The 19,169-nt window shown below is 38.9% G+C and overlaps 2 protein-coding genes across 2 annotated transcripts in view; one reads left to right on the top strand and one right to left on the bottom strand.

The window, feature by feature from the left end:
• LOC127858168 (receptor expression-enhancing protein 1-like) overlaps positions 1–19,169 on the top strand; it is a 166,040-nt gene that overhangs the window by 66,577 nt on the left and 80,294 nt on the right. The window lies entirely within an intron of this gene.
• Positions 6,534–19,169, bottom strand: part of LOC127858170 (charged multivesicular body protein 3-like) — a 30,367-nt gene continuing 17,731 nt past the window's right edge. Inside the window, exons 4-6 of the mRNA XM_052395144.1 lie at positions 15,163–15,284; positions 12,934–13,048; positions 6,534–9,634 (exon numbers count right to left, since the gene is read on the bottom strand). Of these exons, the coding sequence (XP_052251104.1) occupies positions 9,498–9,634; positions 12,934–13,048; positions 15,163–15,284 (374 nt within the window). The 3' untranslated portion in view covers positions 6,534–9,497. The remainder of the gene's footprint in view (positions 9,635–12,933; positions 13,049–15,162; positions 15,285–19,169) is intronic.

Below are 19,169 nucleotides of genomic sequence, written 5' to 3'. Positions count from 1 at the left end.
TGTTAACACTCTAGAAGTCACAATTTTTGCCCAACCATCATGAAAGTTGGTCAAAACATTGGTTTTATTGATATCTCAGACGAGTTTGAAAATGGTCCAGATCGGTGAAAAAACATGGCCGCCAGTGGGCGGGGCATTTTTCTCCATATGTATATAGTGAAAACATGTGAACACTCTATAAGTCACATTTTTGTCCAATTTTCATGAAATTTGGTCAGAACATTTGTTTCCTTGATACGAGAGTTGAGTTAAAAAATGGTTGCGGTCAGTTGAATAACATGGCTGCTGGATGGGGAGAAGTTTTCTCATTATGCCCCCCCCCCTTTCGAAGAAGAGGGGGTGTATTGTTTTGCTCATGTCGGTATGTCCGTCCACCTCATGGTTTCCAGATGATAACTCAAGATCGCTTATACCAAGGATCATGAAACTTCATAGGTACATTGATCATGACACGCAGATGACCCCTATTAATTTTCAGGTCACTAGGTCAAAGGTCAAGGTCACGATGACCTGAAATAGTAAAATGGTTTCCGGATGATAACTCAAGAACACTTATGCCTAGGATCATGATACTTCATAGATACATTGATCATGACTTGCAGATGACCCCTATTGATTTTCAGGTCACAAGGTCAAGGTCACGGTGAACCAAAGCAGTAAAATGGTTTCCGGATGATAACTCAAGAACGCTTATGCCTAGGATCATGAAACTTCATAGGTACATTGATCATAACTCGTAGATGACCCCTTTTGATTTTCAGGTCACTAGGTCAAAGGTCAAAGTCATGATGACCCGAAATAGTAAAATGGTTTACGAATGATAACTCTAGAACGCTTAGGCCTAGGATCATGAAACTTCATAGGTTCATTGATCATGACTCGTAGATGACCCCTATTGATTTTCAGGTCACTAGGTCAAAGGTCAAGGTTACGGTGACCCGAAATAGTAAAATGGTTTCCAGATGATAACTCAAGAACGCTTATGCCTAGGATCATGAAACTTCATAGGTACATTGATCATGACTCAAAAATGACCCCTATTGATATTCAGGTCACTAGGTCAAAGGTCAAGGTCACAGTGACCTGAAATAGTAAAATGGTTTCTGGATGATAACTCAAGAACGCTTATGCCTAGGTTCATGAAACTTCATAGGTATATTGATCAGGACTCGCAGATGACCCCTATTGATTATCAGGTCACTAGGTCAAGGTCAAGGTCACAGTGCCAAAAAACATATTCACACAATGGCTGTCAAGGTTACGGTGACTCAACTAAGAACAAGATGGCCCTAGTTTGCTCACCTGAGAGGAGTCAGTTCATTCAATCCTTACCAAACGTCAAACTTGACCTAGATATTGTCCAGACAAACATCCTGGTCAAGTTTCATCATTATTGAACAAAAACTGGCATATGGAGTGTTTTTGTTTTTGTAAGATTTGACCTGGTTACCTATATTTTGAGTTAAACCCCCCCCCCCCCCCCCCTTACCAAACATCAAACTTTGCTTACAAAAATAAATATGACCAAGATTCATAAAATCTGAAACAAAATTGTGACCTCTACAGTGTTTACAAGGATTTTGTATAATATAATGAAAATTTCGACAGTAAGGGCAATAATCATGGCATTAATTATGTGATAGATAGATAGATAAAAATCTTTGTACCAAGTTACATGATGATTGGGCAAAAAATGTGATTTCTAGAGTGTTCACAAGCTTTTTTTACTATATAAATATAAGAAAACTGCCCCCCCCCCCCCTCGGCAGCCATGTTATTCAACTGACCGGAACCATTTGAACTCAACTCTTATATCAAGGAAACAAATGTTCTGACCAGATTTCATGAAAATTGGGCCAAAAATGTGACTTCTAGAGTGTTCACATGTTTTCACAATATACATATAGAGAAAAATGCCCCGCCCACTGGCGGCCATGTTTTTTTTACAGATCTGGACCATTTTTGAACATATCCGAAATATCAATAAAATCAATGTTTTGACCAACTTTCATGATGATTGGGCAAAAATTGTGACTTCTAGAGTGTTTACAAGGTTTCTCTATAGCCAAATAAGGAAAACTGCCCCCCCCCCCCCCCCCCCCCCCCCCTCCTGGCAGCCATGTTATTCAACTGACCGGAACCATTTTCGAACTCAACTCTTATATCAAGGAAACAAATGCTCTGACCAAATTTCATGAAAATTGGGCCAAAAATGTGACTTCTAGAGTGTTCACATGTTTTCACAATATACATATAGAGAAAAATGCCCCACCCACTGGCGGCCATGTTTTTTCACCGATCTGGACCATTTTCGAACTCGTCCGAGATATCAATAAAACCAATGTTTTGACCAACTTTCATGATAATTGGGCAAAAATTGTGACTTTTAGAGTGTTTACAAGGTTTCTCTATAGCCAAATAAGAAAAACTGCCCCCCCCCCTGGCAGCCATGTTTTTTAACTGACCGGAACCATTTTCGAACTCAACTCTCATATTAAGGAAACAAATGTTCTGACCAAATTTCATGAAAATTTGGCCAAAAATGTGACTTCTATAGTGTTCACATGTTTTCACTATATACATATAGAGAAAAATGCCCTGCCCACTGGCGGCCATGTTTTTTCACCAATCTGGACCATTTTCCAACTTGTCCGAGATATCAATAAAATCAATGTTTTTACAAACTTTCATGATGATTGGGCAAAAATTGTGACTTCTAGAGTGTTCAAATGTTTTCACTATATACATATGGAGAAAAATGCCCCGCCCACTGGCGGCCATGTTTTTTCACCGATCTGGACCATTTTGGAACTTGTCCGAGATATCAATAAAACCAACGTTTTGACCAACTTTCATGATAATTGTGCAAAAATAATGACTTCTAGAGTGTTTACAAGGTTTCTCTATAGCCAAATAAGGAAAACTTCCCACCCCCCTCCTGGCAGCCATGTTTTTCAACTGACCCGAACCATTTTCGAACTCAACTCTCATATCAAGGAAACAAATGTTCTGACCAAATTTCATGAAAATTGGGCCGAAAATGTGACTTCTAGAGTGTTCACATGTTTTCACAATATACATATAGAGAAAAATGCCCCGCCGACTGGCGGCCATGGTTTTTCACCGATCTGGACCATTTTCGAATTCGTCCGAGATATCAATAAAACTACTGTTTTGACCAACTTTCATGATAATTGGGCAAAAATTGTGATTTCTAGAGTGTTTACAAGGTTTCTCTATAGCCAAATTAGGAAAACTGCCGCCCCCCCCCCCCCCCCCCCAGGCAGCCATGTTATTCAACTTACAGGAACCATTTTCGAATTCAACTCTCATATCAAGGAAACAAATGTTCTGACCAAATTTCATGAAAATTGGACAAAAATGTGACTTCTAGAGTGTTCACATGTTTTCACTATATACATATGGAGAAAAATGCCCCGCTCACTGGCGGCCATGTTTTTTCACCGATCTGGACCATTTTCAAACTCGTCCGAGATATCAATAAAACCAATGTTTTGACCAACTTTCATGATAATTGGGCAAAAATTGTGACTTCTAGAGTGTTTACAAGGTTTCTCTATAGCCAAATAAGGAAAACTGCCCAACCCCCCCTGGCAGCCATGTTTTTCAACTGACCGGAACCAATTTTCGAACTCAACTCTCATATCAAGGAAACAAATGTTCTGACCAAATTTCATGAAAATTGGGCCAAAAATGTGACTTCTAGAGTGTTCACATGTTTTCACTATATACATATAGAGAAAAATGCCCCGCCCACTGGCGGCCATGTTTTTTCACCGATCATTTTCGAACTCGTCCAAGATTTTAATAAAACCAATGTTTTGACCAACTTTCATGATGATTGGGCAAAAATTGTGACTTCTAGAGTGTTTACAAGGTTTCTCTATAGCCAAATAAGGAAAACTGCCCAACCCCCCCTGGCAGCCATGTTTTTCAACTGACCGGAACCATTTTCAAACTCAAATCTCATATCAAAGAAACAAATGTTCTGACCAAATTTCATGAAAATTGGGCCGAAAATGTGTCTTCTAGAGTTTTCACATGTTTTCACTATATACATATACAGAAAAATGCCCCGCCCACTGGCGGCCATGTTTTTTCACTGATCTGGACCATTTTCGAACTCGTCCGAGATATCAATAAAACCAATGTTTTGACCAACTTTCATGATAATTGGGCAAAAATTGTGACTTCTAGAGTGTTTACAAGGTTTCTCTATAGCCAAATAAGGAAAACTGCCCCCCCCCCCGGCAGCCATGTTATTCAACTGACCGGAACCAATTTTCGAACTCAAGTCTCATATCAAGGAAACAAATGTTCTGACCAAATTTCATGAAAATTGGACAAAAATGTGACTTCTAGAGTGTTCACATGTTTTCACTATATACATATGGAGAAAAATGCCCCGCCCACTGGCGGCCATGTTTTTTCACCGATCTGGACCATTTTCAAACTCGTCCGAGATATCAATAAAACCAATGTTTTGACCAACTTTCATGATAATTGGGCAAAAATTGTGACTTCTAGAGTGTTTACAAGGTTTCTCTATAGCCAAATAAGGAAAACTGCCCAACCCCCCTGGCAGCCATGTTTTTCAACTGACCGGAACCAATTTTCGAACTCAAGTCTCATATCAAGGCAACAAATGTTCTGACCAAATTTCATGAAAATTGGGCCAAAAATGTGACTTCTAGAGTGTTCACATGTTTTCACTATATACATATAGAGAAAAATGCCCCGCCCACTGGCGGCCATGTTTTTTCACCAATCTGGACCATTTTCGAACTCGTCCAAGATTTTAATAAAACCAATGTTTTGACCAACTTTCATGATGATTGGGCAAAAATTGTGACTTCTAGTGTGTTTACAAGGTTTCTCTTTAGCCAAATAAGGAAGACTGCCCCCCCCCCCCCGGCAACCATGTTATTCAACTGACCGGAACCATTTTCGAACTCAAATCTCATATCAAAGAAACAAATGTTCTGACCAAATTTCATGAAAATTGGGCCGAAAATGTGTCTTCTAGAGTTTTCACTATATACATATACAGAAAAATGCCCCGCCCACTGGCGGCCATGTTTTTTCACTGATCTGGACCATTTTCGAACTCATCCGAGATATCAATAAAACCAATGTTTTGCCCAAATTTCATGATGATTGGGCAAAAATTGTGACTTCTAGAGTGTTTACAAGGTTTCTCTATAGCCAAATAAGGAAAACTGCCCCCCCCCCCTGGCAGCCATGTTATTCAACTAACCGGAACCATTTTCAAACTCAACTCTCATATCAAGGAAACAAATGCTCTGACCAAATTTCATGAAAATTGGGCCAAAAATGTGTCTTGAACTCGACCAACATATCATTAAGGCAAACATTTTGACAAAGTTACATGAAGATTGGGCATGAAATGTGACTTCTACAGTGTTTACAAGGTTTTTCTTTTTTTGACCTAGTGACCTAGTTTTTGACCCGGCACAACCCAGTTTCGAACACGTCCAAGATTTCATTAGGGCAAAGCTTTTGACCAAGTTTCATGAAGATGGGACAAGAAATATGGCCTCTAGAGTGTTTACGAGCAAATGTTGACGGACGACGGACAGACGGACATACGACGGACAAAGACAGGTCAGAAAAGCTCACCTGAGCAATCAGGTGAGCTAAAAATGGTTTCCGTATGATAACTCAAGAATGCTTACGCCTAGGATCATGAAACTTCATAGGTACATTAATCATGACTCGCAGATGAAATAATGATGAAACTTGACCAAGATGTTTGTCTGGACACTATCTAGGTCAAGATTGAATTTGGTAAAGATTGAATGAACCGACTCCTCTCAGGTGAGCGAACTTGGGCCATCTTGGCCCTCTTGTAAAAAGTTTTTTAAACAATTTACTAGAACAACTCCAAAGAAACTGCAAAAAATATTTTCAAGGTGTCTGTTTCACAATTTGTTTCAAAATCCTTTGGATTTTGAGAAAACTTGATTGCATTAGTAACAAAAGTTTAGAACATTTGACAACTTACCAAGAGATTTAAATCCAGATTAATGAGTCTTTAGGCTTTTCAAAGGGATAAGTATATATTGATATTAAGTTTACGAAAAATGCAAAAACTTGATCCTCAAGTGCCTTATTAATATATAAGCAAATATGTGTGCCAAGTCATTTTTAAGTCATTAAATGTATGACCAAGTCGCCTTGGCGTAGTTGATATGGTGTTTGCCGAGCAACCATGAGGCCACTGATTTGATCCCCAGTGTGGGAGCATTCTTCAGAACTCCTTATAGACACCGAGTACTGGTTCTAGTCCCAGGAACTGACTCAAGAGTGTTTCAAATAAGTAGTAAGTACTCAAATGCATAAAGCTTAAAAAAATAGGTTTAAACTATGACCAAGTGATAGCCCAGACATGAAAAGAGCTGATGTGGACTCCACAGTGTGACATTTGACATTAACATTTGAACAAAAGTGGTCAGTAAAATAGTCTCATTAGAAAAAGAACAAAAACTATGTTATTTTTCACATTTATTAATATTTTGTTTAATTGCAATAAATAAGTCAACAAAACATAATTATATCCTTAAAACGTGTGAAAAAAAAGGTACAAAAACATACTATTTACATTACTTTGCGTACACATGTATTTGGCAGCAAAAAGCTGTACATGTATAAACAAGCATGTGATATGAGTAAAGCATTACATGTTAAAGACCTTAGTCATTCCTTCAAACTGTTAATGCAAATCAAAGCTAATTAATAAATCTTCTTTTTTGGATGGTGTTAAACAGTTGAAATAGAAAAGATCACTTTTGCAATAATTATTAGCGAGGCTGTTTTCGAAGAAAACCCCAGCTATTGTCATAGACAGCTCGTCGTGTCGTGTCGTCCGCCGGCGTCGTGCTAAAACCTTAACATTGGCTCTAAAATCAAAGTGCTTCCACCTACAACTTTGAAACTTAATATGTAGATGCACCTTGATGGGTTCTACACGCCACAACCATATTTGGGGTCACTAGGTCAAGGTCACTGACTTCTAAAAAAACAAAAAAAACAACAACATTCTGACAAGCTTTTGCAGCTGAGCGTGGCACCCGTTATGCGGTGCTCTTGTTAAAATTATCATGTACATTAAAATTAATTCAAACAACATGCATAAAATGTTGCATTTGACATGACCTCTTTCAAGCATTATTTGATAACATTTCAATTTTTTTTTTATCTGGTTGTTCAAGAAACAAAACTTTACAAATAAACAAAAAGCAATAGCAATACTAGAACAAACCCAGCTATTGCTTGACCTTTTCTACAAAAACTGCAAAATAAAGAAACTTCAATGTTCCCAAGCAAAATGCTAATCTTTTTGTCAAAATCTCAACACAATATGCATACTTTTTCTAACAAATCATTTGTTTTTTTACAATGATTATTTATACAAAATTTTTAACATTATGACGCAATATAGTTTTTATTCTGATAAAGCTTATTAAAATAACTCTTATGGGTTAACATTTAATACTGTAATAAATGCACCTGCAGATTTGCCAGTTTCCTCTACCTATAATAATTAACACTAATCTGGGCTCGTTATCAAGAAACAATAGTACATCCAGAGGCCCAATTTATTTTACCTGTAAGTAAACATTACTAAATCTATCATCAGTATAATTGCTATTAGTGGCTTTGCATTAAATACAGTTACAAAAATGTCTTCATGGATATAACAATTGTGAAGATGTGCACCAATACCGAGTGGCTTTGTTCCTGAAACTAAGACTTTTATACCACTACATATTAATAAAAAACAATGTCTAAAATTCCAGAAAGGAAAAACACTAATTCCAGTTATGTGTAGTTAAATTGCTTATTTCTCTTAAACTATCACATTTATACAAGTACACGCATTTTTCTGTTTTAAATCTTCAATGCGCAAAGCTCATTTTTTTACGTTGTAATTTGTAAAACCAGCTACAAATATAAGTACCATCTAGCTGTAGAAAATGAATGCACATAGCTCCATTTTTCTTGGACAAAATCAGCCTTCAATGACATTGCAGAACGCCTTAACATAGTTTTCTGAGTATTGTCCCCAACACCAATCGGCAGTGAAAATATGCCATTCATTTCAGCCTTGTTCTGAGAAAACTGGGCTTAATGCATGTGCGTGAAGGTTCATCCCAGATTAGCCTGTGCAGTCCAAACAGGCTCATCAGGGACGATACTTTCCGTCTAAACTTGATTTTCGGTAAGGAGGGACTTCATTGAAACAAATAATTCCATAAAAGCAGAAAGTGTCTTCCCTGATTAGCCTGTGTGGACTGCACAGGTTAATCTGGGACGACACTTTACGTACAAGCTAAAAGCCCAGTTTTCTGAGAACGCGACTCATTTGATCCTATCTTAATGATAAGCAGCACACAACATGTATCATTGATATCACAACTATACTAAAATGACTACGGTACCTGACCCCCAAGACTGCAATCATTTTAACTGAGCCACACTCATTGAAAAGGGGGTTTTATGCATGTGCGTTAAGTGTCGTCCCAGATTAGCCTGTGCAGTACGCTAGCCTGTGAAGTCCACACATGCTAATAAAGGACGACACTTATATGGTATTTTCGTTAAAAGGCAGTCTCTTCTTAGCAAACATCAAGTTTAGGCGGAAAGTGCACAGGCTAATCTGGGACAACATTTTACGCACATTCATTTAACCCGCTTTTCACAGAGCACGACTCAAATCTAGTTTGATTGTATTTCAAAGTTTATTAGGTCCTTCTGTGCTTGAAGCTGCATCATGTGTGGACCCGGGGTGTGTCCCAGCACTCCGTCCGTCATAATTAACTTACTAGACTACAAAAAGTTGAGCTGATTTAAGAATGATAGCTGCAATCTTCAGATATTTAGTTGTTAAGATTTTCTATGTGGTGAAGCCTTGTAGGGGAATCCTGAGAACCAAGAGGAAACCCCACCTGTCTAGTATGGTGACAACCAACCAAGCACACAATAATCCACTAAAGGGATTGTCACCAGACAACATTTTGTTTAAATCTAGGTCTTAGTTACCATCTTAAATATACATATGGAAGTCAAAGCTCAAAAAGAACAAGTCTGCTAAAATGATAAATAGTTTAAAGCAAAATAACATGACTTTCTTTTTGTATACGTAAACATAAGGTAGTGGATAAAAATATTTATATTAATTGCTGCAGTATTTTAAAAGCCATATCCCACAAATTTAAAAAATCCCACTCTCAATAAATATCTCTAAAATTATAATTTACACACGAGAATGCTGCTTGTGAATTTTGAATTTAAAATTGCTGGTATTTCAAAATCCTACTTATATGGATAACATGCATGCAGTCATGGGGCCTAGTCTCAAGCTGATGTGTCACACAGTTTCAATGCAGTGACTCTTCAGTCACAACCATCAAGCACATTACACATGGGGCACTGTCTTGTGTCATAGGGCCCCATTAGTTTCGCAATGCCTCAAGTTTTGCCATCAGATCTTCCTCATCGTCGCTGGCAGCCGCAGTGGCGCCCTCTTCCTCTCTCACAGATGTTGAGGGAAGAGTGTCTGTGACAGCCTTTGGTGCCTCTCCTAGTTGACCTACAATTTATGTTTATACAGATCTCATTGATATAATTATAAATGGATTGACTGTTTTATCTAATTGTTAAACAATTGGTACTGTTATAGTTTTAGGGGGCAATTATTTATGGTTTACTAAATATAATTTTTAGGGGGAGTATTATGCCAGATGAATCGTGAAGTCTGAATTCGGAAAATCCAATGTGATTTTTGAGATCAATATAAATAAGAATCGCTCTATAATAAGGGGATTAAATGCATGTGCGTAAAGTGTCATCCCATTTCGCCTAAACTTGATTTTAGCTAAGAAGAGCCTTCCAAAAAAAAAAACAATATCATAAAAGCGGAAAGTTCTCTCCCTGATTAGCCAGTGTGAACTGCACAAGATAATCTGGGACAGCACTTTACCCAGAATGCATTAAACTGCCTTTTTACAGAGCGAGGTTCAAGTGTAGTGTTTTTATTATTTTAAGGGGTTTAGGATGAATGGCAGATAAAAGGTTGTTCACAAAAACTGAAACAATCCAGTTTTAACCAGATTCACCGGCAGCAAATAAGTTATGAGTTGCATGAAAACATATAGCCCAAAATACCCAAATTGGTTAAATTCTTTTATGGAAAATCAGTAAGAAAAAACACAACAACAACAAAATATATCAGAAAAGAGTGAAAGTTGTTCTGTGTAGACAACAACAATGAATAAGCAATTTACAACAGCAATGAAATAATAGAAACAAATATTCTTTTTTTATATATTTATTTAGTCACCATAAGTCACATTATTTTTGCTTGATATAATTTAAATTGATATTTGGACTGAAATAAAATGTACATGTATATTTTGAACATTAAGATAAGGATCAAATTTCCACAAAATATGCCTGATTAAATATCTGGGCAACCTTCATCCAGTTTGATGATTATAAGATATAAGAATAAAATCATTTATGTTAGAGAGCCAACAACATCAATTCTGCACATTTTGGATCAGACCACAATTCAGAGGTGAATCTGATGATCTGGCTGATATACTGCTGGGCCAAGATTTTATGCCTACAAACATTTTTACAAAGGTTAATAATGATTATTAAGATACAGAATGGACGAGGTCTATTTTGCAAATTTCCTCCCTGCTAACCTGCAGTGAACTCATACAGGGCCCTGTCCACCTCCTTTTGTGCTGCCTTCTTGTTTACCTGCAGTGAGCTCATACAGGACCCTGTCCACCTCCTCCTTGTTTACCTGCAGTAAGCTCATACAGAACCCTGTTCACCTCCTCCTGTGCTGCCTCCTTGCTTACCTGCAGTGAGCTCATACAGGACCCTGTCAACCTCCTCCTGTGTGCCTCCTTGTTTACCTGCAGTGAGCTCATACAGGACTCTGTCCACCTCCTCCTGTGCTGTCTCCTTGCTTACCTGCAGTGAGCTCATACAGGACTCTGTCCACCTCCTCCTGTGCTGCCTCCTTGCTTACCTGCAGTGAGCTCATACAAGACCCTGTCCACCTCCTCCTGTGCTGCATCCTTGCTTACCTGCAGTGAGCTCATACAGGACCCTGTCCACCTCCTCCTTGTTTACCTGCAGTGAGCTCATACAGGAATCTGTCCACCTCCTCCTTGTTTACCTGTAGTGAGCTCATACAGGACTCTGTCCATCTCCTCCTTGTTTACCTGTAGTGAGCTCATACAGGACTCTGTCCACCTCCTCCTTGTTTACCTGTAGTGAGCTCATACAGGACTCTGTCCACCTCATCCTTGTTTACCTGTAGTGAGCTCATACAGGACTCTGTCCACCTCCTCCTGTGCTGCCTCCTTGCTTACCTGCAGTGAGCTCATACAGAACTCTGTCAACCTCCTCCTGTGCTGCCTCCTTGTTTACCTGCAGTGAGCTCATACAGGATCTGTCCACCTCCTCCTGTGCAGCCTCCTTGTTTACCTGCAGTGAGCTCATATAGGACTCTGTCCACCTCCTCCGTTGCAGCCTCCTTGTTTACCTGCAGTGAGCTCATATAGAACTCTGTCCACATCCTCCTATGCTGCCTTCTTGTTTACCTGCAGTGAGCTTATACAGGACTCATATAGGACTCTGTCCACCTCCTCCTGTGCTGCCTTCTTGTTTACCTGCAGTGAGCTCATACAGGACTCTGTCCACCTCCTCCTGTGCTGCCTCCTTGTTTACCTGCAGTGAGCTCATATAGGACTCTGTCCACCTCCTCCTGTGCCGCCTTCTTGTTTACCTGCAGTGAGCTCATACAGGACTCTGTCCACCTCCTCCTGTGCTGCCTCATTGCTTACCTGCAGTGAGCTCATACAGGACCCTGTCCACCTCCTCCTGTGCTGCCTCCTTGCTTACCTGCAGTGAGCTCATACAGGACCCTGTCCACCTCCTCCTTGTTTACCTGCAGTGAGCTCATACAGGACCCTGTCAATCTCTTCCTTGTTAACCTGCAGTGAGCTCATACAGGACCCTGTCCATCTCCTGAGCTGCCTCCTTGCTTACCTGCAGTGAGCTCATACAGGACCCTTCCACCTCCTCCTTGTTTACCTGCAGTGAGCTCATACAGGACTATGTCCACCTCCTCTTGTGCTGCCTCCTTGCTTACCTGCAGTGAGCTTATACAGGACTCTGTCCACCTCCTCCTGTGCTGCCTCCTTGTTTACCTGCAGTGAGCTCATATACAACTCTGTCCACCTCCTCCTGTGCTGCCTCCTTGTTTACCTGCAGTGAGCTCATACAGGACTATGTCCACCTCCTCCTGTGCAGCCTCCTTGTTTACCTGCGGTGAGCTCATACAGGACCCTGTCCTCCTCCTCCGGTGCTGCCTCCTTGTTTACCTGCAGAGAGCTCATATAGCACTCTGTCCACCTCCTCCTGTGCTGCCTTCTTGTTAACCTGCAGTGAGCTCATACAGGACTCTGTCCACCTCCTCCTGTGCTGCCTCATTGCTTACCTGCAGTGAGCTCATACAGGACTCTGTCCATCTCCTCCTGTGCTGCCTCCTTGTTTACCCGCAGTGAGCTCATACAGGACCCTGTCCACCTCCTCTTGTGCTGCCTCCTTGCTTACCTGCAGTGAGCTCATACAGGACCCTGTCCACCTCCTCCTTGTTTACCTGCAGTGAGCTTATACAGGACCCTGTCAATCTCTTCCTTGTTAACCTGCAGTGAGCTCATACAGGACCCTGTCCATCTCCTGTGCTGCCTCCTTGCTTACCTGCAGTGAGCTCATACAGGACCCTGTCCATCTCCTCCTTGTTTACCTGCAGTGAGCTCATACAGGACTCTAGTCTACCTCCTCCTGTGCTGCCTCCTTGCTTACCTGCAGTGAGCTCATACAGGACTCTATCCACCTCCTCCTGTGCTGCCTCCTCCATCTCATCTGAGTCTTCCAGGCCCTCCATTGTGTCCTCCAACATCTCCTCTATGATTCCTGCCTGCAAACAACAAGAAAAGATTTGTAAAAAAAACATTTTCTCAGAAATAAAACAAACTCATTAATAAAACCTACATTCCCGTTTTTAATTGAGTTGCAAGATACCAAGTTTCATTCTATACAAGAGGATGATTTAAACACCACCTTAGGGGAGGAAATTTCCCTTACCCTTTACAGGTTTCAAGAAAAGTCTTCATGTGTAAATAGATCCTGCAATGTTTAAAACTATTTGTTAAATTTGTTTGAAATTGAAAAGGAGGAAATCAGATGAACATTGAAAAATCACAACCGCTGAAACTAAGGCTACTGCTTGTAGTGACAAATACACCCAGACGCTACATGTGTGATTGAGTAGCAAGGTGTAATCTATAATACCATAGTAGGGAAATTCTTAGTTGGACAAGACATGTTTCAAAAGCTAATGGATGCCCACACATTCTATTTTTGTGTCTTGAAACTCTGCTAATGTCACAAACAAACAATTTATGGCTAAACTTGACTACAGACCTCTAAGTTTGACCTTGACCTTTGAGGTAATGAGAGAGTAATACAATGACCCTCAGTCTTGTTGTGCTCCCGTTATCTAGAACCTTGCATTTCTGTCTCAAATGCTTTCTTGAAATTCAAATATGGCAGTGTTCATCGATTGCTTGATTGATTACTCTATTGATCTATCATAATAGATCAGAAGCTTACCCATGTGATAACCTATTGTTTGATGCAAATCATGGTGAAAAATAGTATGTGTTAATCACTTTTTGATATTCTAATCCTGTAACTATTTATATGATATCTATCTTTTGAATCATGGACAGCTTAAAAAAAATTGACAAGTTTATATAGGCATGTTTCTATTCGTGGTAATTGGTTGACAATATTTATTGAAATATTGCGTGCTAAAATGCCATTGAAACAGGCAAAGACAAGAAACCGTCGGAGACGGGTGATGCTCCCCAAATTTTTTTTTGTCACAATATTGCACTATATATTCAGATAAAAGGAAACGTCTTGAGGGGCATAACTTTGGACAAAATAATACGATGGATGGTTTAGCAACTTAAAAATTTCAAAGGGCCATAACTCTCTAAATAAATCATCTAACCAGAACCCACAAATAACATGCGTATCTCCTTAAGGTAGTTAGCTTCCCATAAAGCTTCATTGAATTCCAGTCAGTATTTGGGGGCACAAGAATTGCACTATATGTACAGTTTATAGAAAATTTCAAAGGGCCATAGCTCTGTGAAAAATCATCCAACCAGAACCAGCTGATCATATGCACATCTCCTCTTGGTAGTGAAGCTTCCCATACAGTTTAATTGAATTCGGGTCATTAATTGCTGAGAAATAGCCCGGACAAAAATTGTGCACGGACGGACGGACACACACACGGACGGATGAAGCGGCAACTATATGCTCCCCCCAAAAAATTTTGGGGAGCATAATAAATAAAAAAATAATTCAGAAATTTTAATACATGCGAATGTATGTTTATTGTAAACAAAACTTTACTCTCACTTTTGCCAGATTTTCAGAAAATGTGTACATGTTGCATTCAATTTTAATAACTAGTACAATGGTTGTTAATCTGAACACTTCCTGATGCATGCATCATTGATAAATGGGATTATTATATTTTCATAAGCAGTATTTTTCAATTCATCAATAGAGTCGAGTTGATATGCATGTTTTGGCAAATGACATGATGATAACACAATATAGCAATTTATGAGCATTGTACTATTTATAGCCTTGTATATTTATAATGCACATTTGTTGTTTGGACCCCATCGCCAACTTTATACTCGAGCTACTGTGTATGACTACTTTCTGACATAAAATTCAAGCCCATAAGCCAGAAATAGGCATAATGCCTGCAAAAACACATGAGTCATGTTCTGAGAAAACTGGGCATAATGCAATGCACAGGCTAATCAGGGACGACACTTTACGCCTTAATTGGATTTTTGCTATGAAGAGACTTCATTTAAACGAAAAATGTCATAAAAGCAGAAAGTGTCGTTCCTGATTAGCCTGTGGGGACTGGGACGACACTTTACACACATGCATTATGCCCAGTTTTCTCAGAACGCGACTCATATTAAACATGTTGACCTTCATCATTTCCTTGGAGAGCTCCATCATGGTCTTCTGTATGTCTGGCACTTTGATGAGGGCCTGCATTGACTTCATCACATCCGTACTCTTCTCAAGGGCACCGGCTATCCTCAGAGTGGCTAAAACACACAGATAGTTAGACAGGGCACCAGCTATCATCAGAGTGGCTAAAACACACAGATAGTTAGACAGGGCACCAGCTATCATCAGAGTGGCTAAAACACACAGATAGTTAGACAGGGCACCAGCTGTCATCAGAGTGGCTTAAACACACAGATAGTTAGACAGGGCACCGGCTATCCTCAGAGTGGCTAAAACACACAGACAGTTAGACAGGGCACCAGCTATCATCAGAGTGGTTTAAACACACAGATAGTTAGACAGGGCAATGGCTATCCTCAGAGTGGCTAAAACACACAGACAGTTAGACAGGGCACCAGCTATCATCAGAGTGGCTTAAACACACAGATAGTTAGACAGGGCACCGGCTATCCTCAGAGTGGCTAAAACACACAGATAGTTAGACAGGGCCCCGGCTATTCTGAGTGACTAAAACACACAGATAGCTAGACAGGGCACTGGCCATCCTCCAAGTGGCTAAAACACACAGATAGTTAGACAGGGCACTGGCTATCCTCAGAGTGGCTTAAACACACAGATAGTTAGACAGGGCACCGGCTATCCTCAAAGTGGCTTAAACACACCGGCTACCCTCTATGTAACTATAACACACAGATAGTAAGAGCTTAAGTCACAACTTTTCTTTACAATCAGTTAAACCTCTTTAATTCATAACATTGTATTTATTTATATATATATATATATATATATATATATATATATATTTATCACATGCGATACTCTGTTTCCCATGTAATATAACCATTATGAATTTTAAGCTCACCTGATTGCTCAGGTGAGCTTTTGTGACCGGTCTTTGTCTGTCGTCCGTCCATCCGTCCGTTAACATTTGTTCGTAAACAATCTAGAGGCCACATTTATTGTTCGATCTTAAAGAAACTTAGTCAGAAGCTTCGTCCCAATGAAATCTCGGTCAAGTTCGAAACTGGGTCGTGCCGGGTCAAAAACTAGGTCAAAAAAAAGAAATCAAAGCGCTGAAGGCACTGAAGATGTTCGCTATTGCATAATTTAACACGCAATTCATTTTTGAAAATCAATCGCAAGTTTGAAATGAACACATGCCATTCAACTTTATAAAGTGTGTGTCATAGCGCACGGGTCGAGTTTTGTGTGCACTTTTTATCAGCCTTATTATTTCAGAGAAATAACTCAGACAAAATAAAAACAACATGCTTTTTGGAAGTTCTGAAAGCATAGAAAGTATGATGAAAATGGTAATGATACCTTAAAATAAAGAAAATTTGCAGTCACCATCATATTAAAGGAATATTTTTTTCTAATATCAAATGACTATCACACCAGAATATAAATTCATAATGAAAGTTCCGTGTACAAAACTTTTGATTTTTGACACCATATACAAATTCAAAATATACAACAATCTTCGTATCTTGTATATGGAGGAATAAAAGTATATAAACATTGCTGTTTATGCTTTACTTATTACCCGAGCAGTTCACACGGTGTCAACAACGCTAACATAAACATAGGTATAGAGCACTAATGCGCTTTTAGGCGTAGCTGTTTCAGTTTTCATCTTAGTGAATTTTACATAACGCCAACTGACACGCATGAATATTTTCGAATATTGTATAAGCTGATTCGAGATACAACCTCTGAATTTTTGCTACATCACTGCGTATGTGCTCAATTTAAAGGATGTAGCACTGTTCAGTGTAGGGAATTCCGGACTACACACTGTATGCTCAAACGACACAAATTGTGGCCCTGTTACAATTACGCGTTACAATCCATCTCGCAGAATTTCACTTTCGCCTCCAAGATGAGAAAACAATCATTAGCGAAATAGTATAGTGTCACGACAAGAGAAAATCGTTTAATTATCATACCACAATGTTTGCCGTACTTGGTCAGCACGTCTGGAAATCATTCCTTAATGTGTGGATAGGCTGCCATTATTAACAAGTTTGCTATTTTCAATTCAATTTTGTATCAAAAAGCATTGTTCTTAAATGTGGCATTTTCAATTCGCAATGAGATTTGTAATGACCCTCGTCATGCGAAAATGGGTCTTATTCCATATGCGCCCATCATATAAATAGCCCACTCAGCTATCTCTCCTTCTGGTAAGGAGAAACATAACATATTGAGTGATTTTAAAGCAAACAGCATCGCCTATGGCCTGACTGCGCAAAAGCACATGTTGGGTTTAACAAACGCTTGCAGAAACGCATAAGACCAATTTTCGCATGACGGCGCTATTGACGTGTGATTTAAATGTGTCGAAAGAAAACTGCGTTTAAATAAAATATAAACATACGATATATTTCGATAGTGAAGAAAGATACTCATAACAAGGCATATGAGGACACATATGAAGTGCTCTACCGTAGAAGATATTTTATTTACTCACACTAATGTGTGGTTTGACAATGCTAACACACATTTCATGCGGTGAATATGCAGCTTACAAGTGAAAAACACAACACAATAGTTAAACTTTTGTTTAATTGTATTTAATTATTTAGAAAAGTAAATTGCTAATTTTATTTCAAAGTCAGCGTATACGCCGACTACATTTTTAAAAGACATTTATTGTTATAAATATATTTAATATAATATATTAAGTTGTTTTCGGTTTTAGCGATTAAAAAGCATTTTCGAGGTTGCCTATAGTATGCCTGTAGTAATTGATGAACTCATATCCAACTGTCTATGTATTGAGAACTGTGAATAAAACAAGCTTAACCTTCTACTAACCTTCTACTATTGCATTCGTATTATTATTATAAATTGTTTGTTATATTCGGGTTAAGCAATAATGAAACTTTTTTTTGTCTATCGTATCGCTGAAGTTATTGTTGAACTTACGTTCAACGTTTTATTAATTGAGAATATAAATAAGCGTCAACTTTTTCCCGAATCTCTCAATTTACGACCTGCACTACGTCATTGAGTTGTATGCGAGAGCGTAACCTATTGCGTTGTTATAACCCGTAAACTTTCCTTTGTTTATAGACAGGCGCATCTATTAATAGCCTCATATCATGAATGCCAAAACAACCGGGAAAAAGAACCACGTGACAAAATAGGACGCAAAACGCAATTACCATGCGACTATGACTTTCATTATGTAAGAACGCTCCGCAAATCCTTTGAAGTCGGAGCCTTTTGATTGCTATTACGTAAATAATTGACCTCTAACTGAAGTAAGCTAAGGAAACGCAGCACCTAATTGACCCATTCCTTCTATGTGCGAAGGCAGATTGAATTTTACTAATGTATGGTTTGCCTATTATAACACACATTATAATGCGGTAAATATGCGACTAACAAGTAAAAAACACTATAATTAAACTTTTGTTTTGAATTAAGTTATTTAGAAAACATTATTCCAAACCTTATTTCAAAACAGCAAGACTACATTTTTTAGAGAATATTATTGTTATATTTAAATGTTTTTTAACAATTTCAGCGATAATGAAACATTGTTGTATGTTGTCTATCGTATCCCAGTAATAATTGTTGAACTCGTGGTCAACGTATTATTAATTGAGACCTGTGAATATAAACAAGCGTAACCTTATACTACTGCGTTATTCTCACACGGACTCCCCTTTGTTTATCGCCAGCCTCAGATTTATGAATGAGCTGAGCGAAAATACTACGTCACGCACACGCAGCAGAAAGTGAACTATTTTAATCATTCATAAACAATCTCCTCCGCGACACGTACAATACAATCATTGTTTATTGATTCTTTTCTATAAAACACCGTTCGAAAATATTGAATGTAACACGATATTAATATAATGTTTCCATTTGTGAATACACATAATTGAAGAACTCAAACCTCTTGCATAAATTATACAACTCATTCTTGCGCGGATACGCAATGGGTA

Source organism: Dreissena polymorpha, chromosome 14 (assembly GCF_020536995.1).
Source record: "Dreissena polymorpha isolate Duluth1 chromosome 14, UMN_Dpol_1.0, whole genome shotgun sequence".
NCBI lineage: Eukaryota > Metazoa > Mollusca > Bivalvia > Myida > Dreissenidae > Dreissena > Dreissena polymorpha.
The sequence above is the reverse complement of the archived record's forward strand: the minus strand, read 5'-3'. Positions and strand labels throughout refer to the sequence as shown.